The sequence below is a fragment of the Urocitellus parryii genome, chromosome 4, assembly GCF_045843805.1.
Source record: "Urocitellus parryii isolate mUroPar1 chromosome 4, mUroPar1.hap1, whole genome shotgun sequence".
NCBI classification, from domain to species: Eukaryota; Metazoa; Chordata; class Mammalia; order Rodentia; family Sciuridae; genus Urocitellus; species Urocitellus parryii.
The window spans coordinates 20,369,970-20,387,523 of NC_135534.1; the positions used below are offsets into that span (position 1 = coordinate 20,369,970).

Sequence of the window (17,554 nt, forward strand, 5' to 3'; positions counted from 1 at the left end):
CACTCCCATACATATAGAAACACACACACCCCCAGTTTGCTTAACGCCCTATTTGGTTTAGATTATGAGTAGAAGTTCTATCTTTTTCTCCCCTACCTAATAATAAACAAGACCTAGTTGCAACGCCTCACGTCCTCAAAATATTGCTTTTTTCTCTTGCTCCCAATGCAGGACCTACAGGTAATAGGATTCAGTTTTATCTCCATAGTGACTCTTGCTCCTAGCACTATTTATAGAAGAGTTACAGCCCCTCCCCTGCTTGGTGACCGCACAGTGCTAGCAGCTGCTACTCCAGAGCCGCCAGGGCCCATAACAATTCACTCTCCGTAAACCTAGAGACACCTCTTCCATGACAGCACCTGCTAAAAATTAGGTTATCTTTTCCCTTGTCTGCCACTAGTCTGCACTTTTCCACAATTCTGGCTTTTGATAGAGATATCCCCTCATCACGAAGTTCCCGAGAATGTCATACACTCACTCATTTCTGGGAATCACTAGTGTTTAACAACCCCAAACAGTCCTTTGGTTCTCCCAACTGCTGGAGTCATGAGCATACTCCAGAAGGTGGGGCATTATTATACAGCTGAGCTCAGCTCCTCCTAGGCAGAATGAAAAAGGCAGAGAAATGGAGAAATGAAATGGGATGTGGATAAAAACAATTCATTCTATAAAGAAATGTGTAGAAATGTTTAGAGTAAAAGACAAAGTATTTTTTTTAAAGAGAGAGAGAGGAGAGAGAGAAAGAATTTTTAATATTTATTTTTTTTTAGTTTTCAGTGGACACAACATCTTCGTTTGTATGTGGTGCTGAGGATTGAACCCGGGCCGCACGCATGCCAGGCGAGCGCGCTACCGCTTGAGCCACATCCCCAGCCCAAGACAAAGTATCTTAAAGTAAAATAGAATTTAGCTGGTGTGGTGGCACAAGCCTGTAATCCCAGCGGTTTAGGAGACTGAGACAGGAGGATCAAAGCCAGCCTCAGTAACTTAGGAAGGCCCTAAGCAACTCAGTGAAAAAAAGTAAAACAGAATTTACCGGACTGGAACTCTAGGTTAAGCTTTGAAATATAGGTTTACATAGAAAACCATAAGATCTTTGTGGCTAAGATCTCATCCATCAGGCCTGAAACATCTCCTACTACTAATTAGACACAGGGCCTCTCTAGCCTTGGTGAAATACCAGGTCCTCTCCACTGAGAACCATTTGAAAAAACTCAAGTCATTATCACGTTCTACAGTTCTCATCTCCTTCAGCCACAAGGGCTCTGAGATCTGTGATTATCCACATCTCAGCAACAACCATTGCCTTCATTTATTCAGATTGCAAAGATAAAAGCTTTCTTCTCATTCTCTCCTCTCACTCTCTTTTCCACAGACTTTAAAATTTCTACCACCATCTATAACTCACACTCTATCTTCAAAATAGGCTAGGACTCCACCTTTTGCCTCAACCCTATTTGCTAAGGCAGAGTACCAAGCTCCCATCTCCATATAATCCTAAGGCATCCAACTCAAAACATATATCTTTCTATCCTACATGACCAACATCTAGAATCCACAATCCTTTAGGTTATCCATGCCTTTTCAGCCTAAAATGGCCATGCTAACCAAACGTTTAGATTTGTCCTTCGGTTTGGGCAGGATCTCATAGTAAAACCACAGGAACCCCGAGGGCGATATGACATCTTTGCTGACGTGAGCACCTCCTCTCCTCCCCCTCCCCAGGCAGTGACCTTGCAAGCTCATCAGCACAGACTGGTCCAGCGTGAGGGAGAACTGGAGCAATGAGGCCGGCGATAGGCAGGGTTGGGGAAGAGGGGAGGGCAGGAAAAGAAGCAAGAATTGAGATGCACGAGCCTGGAAAGGGGCAGCAGTTGCAGGAGAGATTAAATGGTGCCTCCACTCTCCCTACTCTCCAGCAAGTCAATTTTGAAGCATCAAGTTCAAAATATACACACATATATTTTTGAATGTATTTATTTTAAAGAAACAAACGTGGCTCTCCAAATCTTCAACAGAAATAAGGCACACGCACTCACACACGCGCACAAGCACACTCATGCCAGGCGCAAGTGCCGGCTGGGACCCGGGCTGGACACTTCTGCCCGCCCCCTCACCTGCTGGACAGTTCCCCACCCCCGCCCCGCAACTAGCGCCGCCCGCAAGGCAGGAACCGAGCCGAGCTGCTCTCATCCCGGAGCCCGCACCCCCTCGGCGGCCGGAGCGCCCACACCTCTGGCCGCTGCCCTTCCTCCTAAGACTCCTCAGTCCCTCTGGACATCCATGACCCTTTACCTTTCTTCAGTCCTTCCTCAGAGACCCCTTCTTCACGGAGCCCGTCCCTCTCAGAGCCCGCTTCCCCCAGGAGTCCCCAGATGCCTGTCCAAGACCCCCAGTGGCCCGGATTGTCCTACCTCCCGAGCCTCGGGGGACCTGCCAGGCCGGCTGGACTCCCCCAGCAGCCGAGCGTCAGGCGCTGCCTCGCGAGGCGCCGCTGCGAGCGGGCTCCAGTTCCGCGTCCTCACCGGGGGGCGCGTACCACTCGGAGCCGGTGCGGAAGGGGGAAGCTGAGGGGGGCTGGGGCTGTACCATTCGCCCCGGGGGCAGGGCTGCACCAAGCCGACCGCTGAAAGGTGGAGCCGACTTCGGAAGAAAGGAGGCTACGCACACACCTATCCGTGTGCGAGTGGGAAGGGATGGGAAGCGCTGGGCCAGCCCAGCGCCGCTGCGTGCTAAGGGGAGGATCCAAAGGAATACCTTTTGTTTAGGTTGCTCAAATAGATTTTAATTAGGCATTGTCATAGAGCCCATTTCAAGGAAATGTTCATTGACCTGAAAGTGACTTCTCAAGATAAACTGCTCCTGAGACTTCCTGACCGTCTCCCCGCACCTCACCTTGCTACCCCCACTCGCGTTTTGGAAGGGTCCGGCCGCCTGAGCTGGAAAGCTGGCTACCCAGCCGGTGGAGTCTACCAATTCCGGGTGGCGGGGGGACTTGAGGCTGGAAGGCGCGGCCGCGGTATCACCTACACCAGGCACGCACGGAAGGGGGCATGAACGGTGCCGCGGTGCCCGCTGGGAAATGGAGTCCGGTCCTTTTGAACGCTCAAACACAACCCTAGGCAGCCTTCCCAGGCCCCAAGGGACTCTTCTTCCCGTCCCACAGATCCCTGGGGGCTGAAAGGAGGGGATACCTGGCTCTGGGTCTTTCAGGTTGCGTCCTTTATATCAGATGCCAAGGGAAAAACTAAGGCTTTAGACACATACGCGTGAAAGATGATTGGCTGTTAAATACAGCTCCTCTTACCCCCACAGAAAGACCACTTGCTCCCACCTGCATTACTATTATTGGGGAGAGGGTATCTAAGCCTCAGCATTTCATTCACTCATATGGCATAATTGGGGCTAGTAAAAGAAGGTCCCCCTCACTGCCAAGATTGTTACTTGTGACATGCCTCCCTCCTCTAAGTCTGGAGGCTGATCCTAAAGGATGCAGGCTTTCTCCTCCACTGCTGTAAGCCCAATTCAGAAATTGTTTTCTCTTGCTTCTGTAGCTTCTTGATCTCCCTCCAACAAACAGGGTGGGACCTATCAGCGAGGCCACCCTGAGGTATTTATGGCCAAGCCACAGAGTGACATTGGAGAATTTCTTTTGGGGCCCTGTGGGGAAAAACAGGAAGTGGTGGAGGCAGGGCCCTGGAGAACTCTGTGCAAAGTGGCCCCAGGTTCATCCATTTGGTTGGGTCAGTAGGTCTTCAGATGGAGCACAGCTTTAGCAGCCCCCCCCACCCCACCGCCCAGCAGCCACAAAACTCCCAACCCTTTGACTGTCCTTTAATGCTACATGAGGATCTCCTTCGCCCAACACCCAGGAATGTTTGCCCTTCTCAATCCGTTCCACTTCCAGGAGGCAGCCAAGGGGCCTCAGCTGTGCTGCCCAGAACTCAGGAGACATGGGGAAGAACAGTCATTCATGCACATCCCAGATCTCAGAGAGCAGTGGTGGAAGCTTTTTGTCCTGCAGGCGCAGCGCAAACACTTGCTCTGAGTGGACACTGCTCAGAGTTCGGAGGCTCACCAGTTTCATTAACATACGTGGGAACATTAGTCGGTCCTGGGGGAAGGAGAGGGACAAGCTAAGCCTTTGTTTCTCCCCAGGAAAAGGGACAAAAGCAAGGGAGTTGTGGAAGAGGTAGAGAACTGTCCGTGCTAGATGTAGGCAGAGGGATTCTTGAGGGGAAAATAGATGTGTCAGGGAACAGCCATGGAGCAGAGGAAAAAGGCACCTGGGGAGACTCACATGGGGGTGGTGGATGGAGACGTAAGCATGCAGGGCCTCCACATATGTGTGTTGCAGCCTCTCTACTTGGAGCTGGTCCTGCACATTGGGCCGGTCTATGGGTCACCAACAGAGTTTAGGAACAGGTCTGGCCAGGGCCTCAGTCCCCTACCCCAGACCACTGCCCAAAAGTAGGGATGGGTCCCACAACCTCACCCATCCCTTTAGGGCTCCACCCGCACAATCCTGCCCTGTAGGTCCTGCAGTCCTCTGGGGTGCAAGTCTTACTGGGTTTCCCACCTGCCCCTCCACACACCTGCAGAGAATATGCTGATGGCAATGAGCAAAGCAAACTCAGCATCATTGAGTTGTAGCTCGTTCATGGCTCTGGAGAACTCAAAGATGGGGTTGATGAACTCCACCTGCAGCCCTGGGGAGGAAGAAGGGAGGCTAAAGTGTGTGGCAGGAGCAGCAGGAACTTCCTTCTTTCCTCCAGTGCCTTATCTTGGAACAACCAGGATCTCACTAAAATGTCTCCAGGGTTCTGCTGTGTAAGGCAAATTTCTTAACCTAAGTCTCCTCTGTGAAATGGGAGTCCATAGCTGAATCTATGAGGTGATGGTTAAATGTGAAAGCATGATGCACTTAGCATGGCAGATAGGAGGTTTTGAATTAATAACAATTCTGCTGTTAATTTTTTTTTTTTTTGCAGTACCCTAGTGCTAGATCAGGAGTGTCCTACCACTGAGCTACATCTCCAGTCCTTAATAATTTTTGAGAAAAGTTCTTGCTAAAGTACAGAGGCTGGCCTCAAACTTGTGATCCTCCTGTTTCAGCCTCCCGAGTTGCTGGTATTACAGGTCTGTGCCACTACACATGGCCTGAAAAGATATTTTTATCTTCCTTTTTAACCAAAGGAAGAGATGCTTCTATTTCTAGATACACAAGGCTCTCAAAAATTCTAATAACAAGCCAAGCAAGGTAGTGCCTCCCTATATCCCAGCAATTCAGGAGGCTGAGGCAGGATTGCAAGCTGGAAGCTAGCCTCAGCAACTTAGCAAGACCTTGGTGGGGATATGGCTAAGTGGTAGAGCACCCCTGGGTTCAAACCTCAGTACCACAAAAAAAAAAAAAAAGGAAGAAAGAAAGAAAAAAGAATTTATGATCTTTCTGAGTACAGCAACTCAACAGGTCAAGGCAGGAGATTTCAAACTTGAGACCATCCTCTGCAATTTAGCAAGATCCTGTCTTAAAAGAAAAGAAAAGCAGGCTGGAGGTGTAACTTGGGGTAAAGTGCCCCTGGATTCAATCCCTAGTACCCACAGTGGGGAAAAGATTTTTTGCTGACAAATGATCTTATCTGAATATGAGGCATACATTTATATATATATATATATACATACATATATACATACATATATATACATACATATATATACATACATACATATATATACATACATATATACATATATATATTATTTTAGTTGTAGATGGCCACAATATCTTTATTTATTTATTTATTTAATATTTATTTTTTAGCTTTTGGCGGACACAACATCTTTGTTGGTATGTGGTGCTGAGGATCGAACCCGGGCCGCACGCATGCCAGGCGAGCGGGCTACCGCTTGAGCCACATCCCCAGCCCTCTTTATTTATTTTTATGTGGTGCTGAGGGATCACATATGCAAGGCAGGTGCCCGAGGCATACATTTCATATAGCACATCCCAGAGGGAACACAGCAGTGTGGTTAAGGGTATGGACTTTGGTGCCAGATTGCCAAGATTTCAGTCCTAGCTTTACCATTACTAGGTTGTGTGATCTTGAATAAATTTTTTGTTTGTTTTTTGGGGTTTTTTGTTTTGTTTTTTTATTTTTTAGTTATAGATGGACACAATACCTTTATTTATTTATTTATTTATTTATTTTTATGTGGTGCTGAGGATCAAACCCAGGGCCTCACAGATGCTAGGCAAGCACTCTACAACTGAGCCACAACCCCAATTCCTTGGGTAAGTTATTATGTCTCTCTGGGCCTTGGTTTTCCTATCTGTAATATAGATGATAACATTACCTGCTTCATAAAGTCCTTAGAATATAAGTGACATAGATGTATCTACCATGTAAATGTTAGTTGGAATTTTTAAAAATTTTATCTTAATGGAACCAGTCTTCTTAAAGAGAAAAAAACTAAAACATGACAAACTGTGACCTAAAGTCACTACACCTAGTGGACACTTCTCCCACACACATTTTCAAAGTCTTTGCACCCACACTGTTCTCTAGGCTTTCTCAGATTTCTTTTAGCAACCATCTGCTACACTTTTCCATTGGGAGGCTTCTTGATTAGTCACTTCCTGTACTTTCACCCTGATGTTTATCAAATGCTGTGTTGATCCATTTAATGGGCAAACCCTATTTTATAAAGCATTTCTTGGTGAGGTTTTAAGCCCCCAAGTGTGTCCCAAAGCCCCTCTAAACTAGATGAACAGCTCACATAGGATCAGTCCACATCCTTAGTTTTCTATCATGGGCAGCATATGGTTGGAGATGCAGAGGAGGAAGGAGACCTAACATAATAGAGGCCCTGAAGGAAGAAAACAACAAGTAACAAAGGAAAAAACAACAACAACAACAACAAATAAAAAATAAATAAAAAAAGAACCCCTAGTTCCTTCTAAAACCTCACTTCTGATGAAATGAGAAATTAAAAGCCAACTTGATGACATCAGAATGGCTTATATAAAGAAAGCTATAAATAGGTATAGATTCAGATAGCTCAAGTCACAGGGCTGAAGGGACACAGAGATATTAAAACTGGAAAGGGTTCAGAAAGGAGGGTGTTCTAAAGGAGAAGACTAAGAGGTCTGGGATAAAAACAATTTGGAGAAAAAGATGGCCTGGTAGAGAAAACAGGCTTTACAGCTAGATAAAGACCTCTAATCACCCCAATCAGGTGCCTGTATATTCCAGTGATATACAGAAGGCAATAGGGGCCAACACAGCCCAGCCCTGCCCTACAGTTAAGGGAGGCCTTCCTAGAAAGTTCACTGGGTGGCCCATGTTGAGATAAGAGACACATGAGGTGTCCTGAGTCACCAGAAAACAGGGAAGGACTTATGAATTTTGGCCTAGAAACCAGGATCCCCCAGCCCTGAGAATGGAGTCATAGCATCAGCCATATGTTACAGACCTGCTCTTTGTTGTTAAGCTACTTGGTCTCCTACTGAGCCCCAATTCCAGTTCCTCCAACATTTCCTCCGTGGTCTTCCATCTTTTCCCAAACCTGCTTCCCCACACAAACATTACCAGTAGCTAAAAATGAAGAAAACCCCTGCTTAACACTAAGCCAGCATCAGACGGAAAGCAGCAATGAGAACTAATTTTTTTTTTCTTTTTCCTGCAATAATGTGGATTGAACCCAGGGACACTCTATCACTAAACCAAATCCCCAACCTTTTTTTTTTTTTTTTTTTTTGTAGTTGTAGATGGATAGAATGCCTTTATTTTATTTGTTGATTTTTTTTATGTGGTGCTGAGGATCGAACCCAGTGCCTCATACATGCTAGGCAAGTACTCTGCCACTGAGCTACAGCCCCATCCCCTCCCTTTTTAAATTTTTTTTTTAGTTTTAGGTGGACACAACATCTTTATTTTATTTTTAATGTGGTGCTGAGGATTGAACCCAGTGCCTCATGCATGCTAGGTGAACACTATACCACTGAGCCACAACCCCAGCCCCCAAATCCCTAACTTTTTTATTGTTTTTTAAGTTATGAGACTGGGTCTTGCTAAGTTGCTGAGACTGGTCTCGAACCTAGTGATCCTCCTGCCTCAGCCTCCCAAGTCACTGGGATTACAGGTGGTCGCCACCAAACATAACAATGTAAATCAATTCTTAGAGAAAACACTCCAGATACAAGATGAGGATAGAACTGTTTGCCTTTGTCCTACAACTGTGCCATCTGGGTATCTTTGTCATGTTTCAGCTCCAGTTCCGAGGGTCAGCAGAAAGAGCAATTGGAAAAGAACAGGGGAGAGAGCCCAGCCATAAGAGCGTTCAGTGACACGGGGCTTGCCTAGCATGTGTGAGGGTCCTGGATTGATCCCGAGTACCAAAAAACAAAAAAGTTGGGGGCAGTCAGCCCACATGATCCTTAAAGAGCACATCTGAAAAGATCTGTTCATTTTTGACTACTAAAAGGCTTGGTTCAGTGGGGCATGGTGGCACACACCTGTAATCCTAGCAGCTCAGGAGACTGAGGCAGGAAGATCATGAGTTCAAAGCCAGCTCAGCAACTTAGGGAGACCCTAAAGCAACTTAGCAAAACCTTGTCTCAAAATAAAACATTAAGGGGCTGGGGATGTGGCTCAAGCGGTAGCGCGCTCGCCTGGCATGCGTGCGGCCCGGGTTCGATCCTCAGCACCACATACCAACAAGAATGTTGTGTCTGCCGAGAACTAAAAAATAAATTAAAAAAAAAAAAAAAAAAAAAAAAACATTAAAAAAAAAAAGGACTGGGAAGTGGCTCTGTGGATAAGTGCCTTTGGATTCAATCCCTGGTACAAAAAAATAAAATAAAATAAAAGGCTTGGTTCAGTGGTTTTCAAACTTTTTTTTTCTAGCTATAAAGTCTTTTCTTCAAGGAAAATGTTATGCAGAACTATAATATCCAGTGTAGATTTAAATAGACCTTCTTATTTGGTTAAAGCAAAGATGAAGGACATTCTTCTGCCTCCCTGTATCTTCTCTAAGGTGACTTCCAGAACCCCTCAGGCTAATTGAAATACAGTTCCAAAACAACAGACCTAATGCAGCCGAGGACAGAGGTCTATCTGGAGCAGTTGAAAGAGGCCTTTCAACATTCTAACTTTTCTCTCTTGGACAAACCATTGGCCTTCCCTTCACAACCACCCAAACCTCAGCCCAGGCTCTGAAATCACAATGGGCTCCGTGACAAACAACACCTGTCCATCCAGCTCAGTCCCTCTGTGATCTCAGCTCTCACCTGCTTTGGCAAAATCTTCCCGGTTATAACTGAAATCCTTGAGGAAGGTGATGCTCTCGCTCCCAGGGTTGTATCGCCGAGAAGTCTCCAGAAGCATCACCTGCACACAAGTAGCAGCCCCGCCAGAGAAAATGAGGGCTGATCTTGGGACACAGGCCTTTGAGGGAGAGTTGAGTCTCCTTCTCCCTACTTCCCAGTGGATTGGGCTTTCCCTGCCAGATGCCTGCATGCCCCCCCACAGACAATGCCACACTGCTTCTCCCTCCATCCCTTGACCTGTCCAGCCACCTCAATTGCAGAAGTCTTCAGCAGGGCGATCTGGTCCTCTCTGCTGAGCTGCAGGAAGCCTGGGAGCTGTTTAGCAAAGTCGACGATCTCTTGCACAGACACGATGGCCAGCTCAGTGAAGTGGGCAAAGCGCTGCTGACGGGCCTCCCGGCTCTGGGGGTCTGGGGCCATGGGCCAAGGCTACCCAGGGGGGCAAGGAGAGAAAAGGCAAAGCACTTTGATTCAGACATCCAGAAGCCAGCTGGTGCCCTGGCCACGTCTCCCCAGGCCCATCAAGTACCTTACCGTCACACGAAGTCGGTCTGAAAAAGAGCGCCTGTTACACTGTTGCTGGGCAGCGACCAGCTTCTCGATCATGCCCAGTTGCTCTGGACTGAGCTGGGGGAGCACTTGGGGAGGTGAGGGGGCCCTCGGGGGCACCGATGTGGCCTGAGCCTGTTCCTCTTCTTGCCGTTTCAGTTTCTTCAGGCGGATCTGTTCTTCTGAAAGCACACCTAAGGACAGGGCCAGACGTGAGGAGGGGAGAAGTGGGGTGACAGGAGGCAAGGATAGGGCAGAGAGGGTGGTTTGAGTCTCCAGAAAAGCAGACAGCATTGGGTAAAAGCCAGGAAGAGATTTGAATCTATCCTCATGGACTGGGTAGGAAGCCCCTGTAGGCATGAGCACCTTCCTGCCCTCACACCAGGGTGCCCTCTTTCCATCAGTGTCTTCCCAGCCTGCCCCCCCACCACACTCACACTCCTCCCGCATGCCTGCCTGGCGGCATTTGCGAAGCCGACACTCCTGGCACTTGCGACGCATGTAGGTATCCATGGGGCAGTGGCCACCACTGTGGCAGACATAACGAGCTCCTTTGATGACACTGCGGCGGAAGAATCCCTTGCAACCCTCGCAGCTCAGCACGTTGTAGTGGAAGCCAGAGGCCTTGTCTCCACATACACTGCACAGCTCGTTCCCCAGCATTTTGGGGGCTGGCCCTTTTTTCCGCTTTTGTGGACGGAGCTCTAGATACAAGGAAGAGCCTTAATATTCTCCCTGACTCAGTCACTGGGCACTCAGTGACCTTCATTCCCTTCATTATATGAAGTCTAGTCTCTCTTTTTGGAGATAGGATTTCACTGTTTCCCCCACTGCCTCCAACTCCTGGGTCCCAGAGATCCTCCTGCCTCAGCCTCCAAGTAGCTGAGACTACAGGTGCCCCCAGAAGGAATAACTTAGACTATTTATCATAACAACAGTAGATCTCATTTGCCAGGGCCATTATGTCCTAGGTACTGTATGAGCCCTTTATAAGTATTGATCCTTTAGATAACTATAATTATTAATCTCACTTTATGAATAAGGAAAATGAGGTTCAGAAAGGCCTAAGGTAGAAACAAAATTCATACTTAGATTACTTGGATCTAGTTGATGCAAAGTCTTTAACCATAGTATTATAAAGAAAAGGGCCCCAAGGTGTCCCTCCCATATCCAGGGAGCCTGCACCTCCCCCAAATACAGAAGCTCCTCACCTGTGCTCTCTGGAAGGCACTCTGCCCTGGGGAATAGGGCTGTGGGTTCTGCTGACTCCAGCCCCATCCCCTCAGCAGATTGGGGCACCCTGGCTTCCTCCCTAAGGACGCAGCTGCGGCCTCCCCGAGCCTGGCTGCTTGCATCTTGGACATCTGGATCCCACAGCTCCACGGCAGAATCTGAACCAAAAGGAGAGGCACAGAGGGGTCCCGTGTCCCATCCCAGCTCCACTCCCTAACGTCCTAGCTGGGAAACTGCAAACCTATCTCCTCAGAGGGCAACCACACCCCAGCTCATGCTCTGTGACTCCAGGACCAGTCAATTGTAATCCATTGCACATCAAGACCTTAAACAAAGATGCTAATCTTTGGGACACCCATTTCAGAGATCAGACAGAACTCTCCAAAGCCAAAGCTGGGCAAGCAACAGAATGCCAACTCCCCCCAGCCACAAGCCCAGATTGAGGAGCACTGGGCAGGAGTTTACAAGGGCCAGAGGGCCAGGTACCAGAATCAGGGCAGAGGTGGTCTGGAGAAGAGGCATGCAATACAAAGAACAGCTCTGGACTGCTCTCTGCAGGAAGGCAGAATGCAGGTAGCGAAGGAGGCTGATTCCTGAAAGAGGAGAGAAGCCACCAGAGGAGTTCTGGCTCAGGTGAGAGGACTGGATTAAAGAAGCTTACCAGGAGAAACATCAGGCACAGGGGCCTCCAGCCACAAGGACATCTCTTCCTGGAGCCCTGGACATTACCAAGACACTGTCCTGCAGGAACGACCAGGGTTATATTCTTTTTTCAGTACTAGGAATCAAACCCAGGGTCTCATACCTGCCAAGCAAGTGCTCTGCCACTGAGCTACCCCCTGACCTACAGGATTTTTTAAAACCAATTTCAGATGCAGAAACTGAGGTTCAAAAAGATTAAGTAATTGCCTACAGTCACACTTTTAGATGGTGGTAGAGCCAAGACAGTAGCCCAACCTGACTCCAAAGTCTAAGCTCTTGACCACCATGCCACCTTTCTCTCCCGAGTTCTCCTCTGGGCCATCAGGGAATGTCTGTCAGAGCCCTTGCCCCCTCACTCCAGTTTTAGGAGAGCCAGAGTTAGGTAGAGCTAAGAGATGGCATCAAGGCTCACTCCCTGAAGACAAGCACCTTGTCAGAAAATCTCACTCCCACTGCTTTCTGGGATCTGGAGCAAGGCTCCTCTGCTCCAAAGTTTCCCTAATCACACCACGACCTCCTCCCCAGCTCCCCTCAGGAGTCCTGCCACCTAACAGAACCCTGTCCCTGCCCCAAGCCCCCATCCCCTTCACCCGGCACTTTCCCCAAGAGACCCTTTTTAAGGTCCTTAGAACAACCCCCCACCCGACCCTAGACACGCAGCACCCCCAGGCCACTGCTGAGAAGACCCACCGAATCCCCAGGCCACCAGACTTCCTGGCCGCAGTCTCTGGAGCCCCCTTGCTGGGAGAGGAGGATGGTGCAGTCCCCTGTCCCGAGGCCGCACGGCCAGCCGGCGACTGGAGCTGAGCTGAGGGACCCGGAGCCCCGGGGAAGTAGTACTGTGGGGAAAGACTGAGGGAGGAACTGACAAGGGTCGGGCCACCTCTCCTCCCGCCGACCAAACGGAGCCTGGCCTCCTCGCCCCCGCCCCCGGGGTAGCTTCCCCCCAGGCCGACTCCTCCCCGGCCAGCCACCCCCTCGGCTGGCGCCACCCCACCCGTCCCCTACCCTCAACCGAGACAGTCGCATTTCCCCACAGACCGGCCCGGTTCCATGTCTCTCCCCTTCCTCTGTCCACCCTGGAGGCTCTTTGCTCTTACTGAAGGACCGCTTCCCAGGCACCCCCACCCCAATCCCGGCAGCCTCCAGAGTCAGCGTTCCCTCCCCTCCATAGACACCTCGCGGAGCAAAGGTCTCGGCTCGGCCCAGAATTGCGACACCCAGCCCCAGCCTGCGATCGCAGCCTCCCTCCTCCTCCCCTGCCTCTGGGAAGGGGCCCAGCTCTCCCCACTAGCTCCAGGACAGAGCCAAGCTGGTAGAACTCCAAGGGTGGAGAGACGCAGGTGCTGGGCCTTCCAGGGAATCTGTCTGTGGGTGCCCTTCGGGTCGGGGTGGGGGGACAGAGGGGAGAAAGCCAGGAGAGAGGGGCTGGTAGGAAGTCAGCCCTGAACAACCGCAGACCTGGGACAGTGGTAGGGGTAGCAGATGACAGCAACACAGGGAGCCTAGGTTGGACCCAGGAAGGCATGAAGTTGCCTCATCCTGGGGATGGTCCCATTGAGGTGGTGGCAGGCTCCATTGAGCCTCACAGCATAGCTTTCCTGCCTGGGACACAGATCCACCCCTGAAGGAAGACACCGTGTTTCACTGATTCTCTCTCTCCCATAATCCCTGAAACAGGAGCTGGCATAGAGGAGACAACAGAGTAGGTACTATGTTCTTGTTTGATAAATGGATAAGAAGAAAAATATGATCTTCCTTATTCCATACTTTTTGGCTCAATTTCAGCTAGGCATTTGGGGTCTGGGATGAGTCTGGGTTCAAATCCTCATCCTGCCTCCCTTTAGCTGTGATTCCCCCCACCAGGTGCTGAGGATCCGAATCCATGTATCCCATGTTACACAAACTCTCTACCACTGACCTACACCCCCAGCACAGATGTATGATCTTGATCAGGCAAGTTACTTATGTCTGTGAACCTCTTTGGGTCTTTAGAATGGAGGGCTGGGGATGTGGCTCAAGCGGTAGCGCGCTCGCCTGGCGTGCATGCGGCCCGGGTTCAATCCTCAGCACCACATACAAACAAAGATGTTGTGTCTGCTGAAAACTAAAAAAGAATAAATAAATATTAAAATTTAAAGAAAAAATAAATAGAATGGAGATAACAGTTTTGCCATGTATACGTGTTCAAGCAGATAGTATCAGAGCAAATTCTAAGTGTTCAAGAACTGGCAGTGTTTATCCTTACCACTCCAATCCTTTCAGATATAGGTCTTCCTATCCACATGAAGCTATACATCACTCTCCAGGTCCTTGTTTCTATATACAAGTCCCTCACCATCTTGTTCAGTCCTTAGAGCACTGCCAGGAGGGAGGGAGGGTAAATCAACTCCATTTTACAGGGAACACTGAAGCTCATATGAGGGCCTCGCAAGACGCAAGACCACACACAGCGGCTGATCTGGGATCAGAATCCAGATGTTCCCACTCCAGTCCCTGTGCTCTTTTTCTCTTGGCATCAGAGTACAGGACGTTCTTGTCTTGTTTCTTCTCAGGTCTGATGAGCCAGTGAAGTGAGAGGGAAGGAGCCAGGGCTGGTGGGCTGCAGGGAGAGGCCCAGAGCACTGCAGATGCTTTAGCTCGGATGTGCGAGGCAGGAGCTGAGGTTACTCTTGGTTGTTCACCCCCTGACCCATTCCCAGTTTCCTGCTCAAGGCTCTTCCTGTTTTGCTGTGAACTTCAGTTCCCATGGGCCTACATTAAAGCAGAGGACAGGGGCCAGGGCAAGCTGCCAGAGGGACTGAAGCAGACATGAACAGGGCACCAGGGAAGAGGAGAACAGAGGAACAGGGAAAGAGTGGACACAGGGGGTGGGGGAGGACAGTACGAACAGGAAGGGAGAAGGATGGGAAAGCTGAACAAGAAAGGGGGTTTGGTGAAAGATGGGAGGAAGCACAGGGTAGGGCAGGGGAACAGGCGGGGGCAGGGACACATGTGAGAAGATAGCAGGCGGGGTTGGGGGTGTTGCAAAATCTGCCTGTGTATTCATTTTAGAAAAGCCCCTCTGACGGCCCCCATCTCAAACTTCTGCCTCCAGCTTTTGCTCTTGTTCCCTCTCATCACAAGGTTATCCCCTCACAAGGCCCCCACCCTACTCTGGGCATTTCTGAGTCATGAGCACAAGGCTCTCTGTTCCTCTCCTGTGTTCCTGCTCTGATTTTCACAAAGCCCCCTGCTGTCCTGGGACAGGAGAAACCAGGGCACCAGCCGCTGGGGCACTGGAGCTGTTCTGTCCCATCACCCATCCAGAGCCTCCCTGCCAAGCTCCAGTGTAGCAGCATGGTCAGAGCTGTCCTGGAGACACCTGGTTTCAAGGAACTGGGGATATAACATGGTCTGGAGCCTAGTGACACATTTTCCAGGAATTAAGCCTCCTTCATCCATTCCTGATCCTCAACTTCTACTGACACTCTAGTGTCCCTACAGGTGGCTTCCCAAGACCCAGAGCATACACAAGCCCCAGCTAGAGGCCTCTTGCCCAAAGTAGAGCCAGTAGATCACAGCAACCTCTCCCCCAAGGCAGGGAGTCAGCTCAGCCTGGTCTCCTCTAGGGGAGAAAGCATTTGCTAGCACTTCACTGCCAGAGCTAGCCCTTCAGGTTACAAGGTTAAGGAGTTCCCTACAACGAGGGGAAGGGAAAGGAAATGGGAGAAGACCAAAACCTGTTGGCACTCTTTCCTCAGGATGCTATCTTCCTGAGACCAGTCCCTGGGACTTCAGCCCCAAGCCAGGGCAAGCAGTCAGGTGATCCACAGCTAGAATCCCATGTTCTGCTTTGCCAGCCCCTCTTCATGACACAGTCCCTTCAGCCCACAGGCTTAGGTCCAAGCACCCCAGGCCTAGAGTCCCTTCCTGTCTCCTTGGCTCCTGCAGGAGGCAGCATTCCTAGGAACATACTTGGGAACCTCCTAAGTCACATTTCTGACCCCCCAAACCCCCAGAGGCTTCTTCCAGCAGCAAAGGGAACATAGAAGCAGAAATAGGAGCATTCTCCAGTCCCTGATCACATGCACTACTGGATAACTACCCCAAAGGCACTCATTCCCAGGGAGTAGGCCACAAGATTGGGGTTGTAGAAGGGACTGGGGCAACTGCTTCTTGCTCCTTCCTTCACTGTTCTGGAAGGGTAGAAAGGGTGGGGATATCTTTCAGACCACCAAGTATCTACTCAAGTGACTTCTGCCCAACCTCCCAATGACAAGATAGAAGAAGTCAGGAATAAATTCTAAGACCTATAAATTTTAGAGATGACACAGAGGGCAGAAAATGAAGAAGAACAATAACATTTACTTAGTCTCATGTACACAATTTATCTTTACATGCAATGTTTCATTTATTCTCACAATAAATATAAAAAGACAGTTACCAGTAAAGTGCAGAGCACCAAATTTGAATACAAGTAAAGCTGACCCAAAAGCTCAAGCTCACATTCAAATTAAAACAAAACATAGCTGGGCACAGTGGTGCACCCCTGTATTCCCGGGAATTTGGGGGACTGAGGCAAGGAGATCAAAAGTTCAAGGCCAACCTCAGCTACTTAGCTAGACTAACCCAAGATAAAAAATAAAAGGGCTGGGGATGTAGCTCAGTGGTAGAGCATCCCTGGTGAAATCCCCAGTACCACAGGTGATGATGATGATAAAAAAAAAAAAAAACAACATAGTTAACTCACCCGGATTTAGGTTTGCTTCTGCCAACACAGAGTAGAACAATGATTTCCAAACCTGGTCTTATCATGCTTCAGAGCATGATTTTAGTCTAGGGTATGCCCATATATCCATCTATCTATTCATATACATGTCTCTCTCTCTCTTTTTAATCTGTAGTTAGGAACCAAGGTGTGAAGAACAAAGAATCATCTGGTAAAAAATATGCAAAAGCTGGGGAATCAGGAAATCAAGGCTCTGCTCTAGGTTCTACCATCTCCTTCTACTCCCCACCCTTCCTGGAATCATTTCTCACTATAAAAATTAAAATAACATCTGCTTCATCAATCCCTCCTACATGGGATATTGTAAGCACCAAGGATATAGACATTTGAGCAAGTGGGAGGAAAAGCAAAAGATGGGTTTCGGCAATTTTTTGTTCTACTTGCTAAATTTTGGTGATCTGCAGATCTAGCTGGATGCGGTGGAACACAGTTGTAATCAGTTATTTGGAAGACTGAGGCAAGAGGATTGAAAATTTGAGGACACCTGGGCAACTTTATGAGAACCTGCCTCAAAATTTAAAAAGGGCTGGGGTGAAGCTCAGTGGTATAAGGCCTCTGGGTTCAATTCCCTGTGCTGAAAAAAATTAAACAAAATAAAAAAGAAATAAAAGGGGCTGGTAGTGTACCCTTGGGTTCAATCTCCAGTACTGCAATAAATAAAATAAAACAAATAAATCAAAATAAAAATCTAAAAAGCCTAATATTCATGCAGCATTTTGCCAGTTAGTCATGACCCACTTAATTCCACTAAGGAGAAAAAGTTTCTTTTAATAGAAATCTCTTTATTAAAGGTACTCTGGAGCTACCAAATATAGTTTAGCAAAGCATTTTGAGTAGCCTGCATGCAGTTTGCAGCCTGTAAGAAACAGTCCATTACAAAGACTATTTAGCTGGGAAGAGAAAATTGAATTTGAATCCATGCTTCTGAACCATGTCACTTGCCTCTCTAGTTTTTTCCTAATTTGTAAAAT

General features: G+C 48.6%; 1 protein-coding gene across 8 annotated transcripts; it reads right to left on the bottom strand.

The window, feature by feature from the left end:
- Positions 1-3,958: 3,958 nt before the first annotated feature.
- Positions 3,959-13,024, bottom strand: Nr1h3 (nuclear receptor subfamily 1 group H member 3). 8 transcript variants are annotated; one of them, XM_026399144.2, is made up of 11 exons: positions 12,991-13,024; positions 12,503-12,651; positions 11,772-11,851; positions 11,089-11,268; positions 10,315-10,581; positions 9,863-10,071; positions 9,578-9,757; positions 9,290-9,389; positions 4,596-4,709; positions 4,301-4,395; positions 3,959-4,114 (listed from the first exon to the last, which is right to left on the bottom strand). In XM_026399144.2, the coding sequence occupies exons 3-11, from the start codon at positions 11,812-11,814 to the stop codon at positions 3,968-3,970; spliced, it is 1,335 nt and encodes a 444-aa protein (XP_026254929.1). In that variant the 5' UTR covers positions 11,815-11,851; positions 12,503-12,651; positions 12,991-13,024; the 3' UTR covers positions 3,959-3,967. The 8 variants fall into 8 exon arrangements, with proteins under 8 accessions (XP_026254929.1, XP_026254926.1, XP_026254927.1 ...); XM_026399141.2 differs by lacking the exon at positions 12,991-13,024 and adding an exon at positions 12,821-12,982; XM_026399142.2 differs by lacking the exon at positions 12,991-13,024 and adding an exon at positions 12,821-12,982 and having other exon boundaries at positions 12,503-12,664.
- Between the last annotated feature and the right edge of the window lie 4,530 nt (positions 13,025-17,554).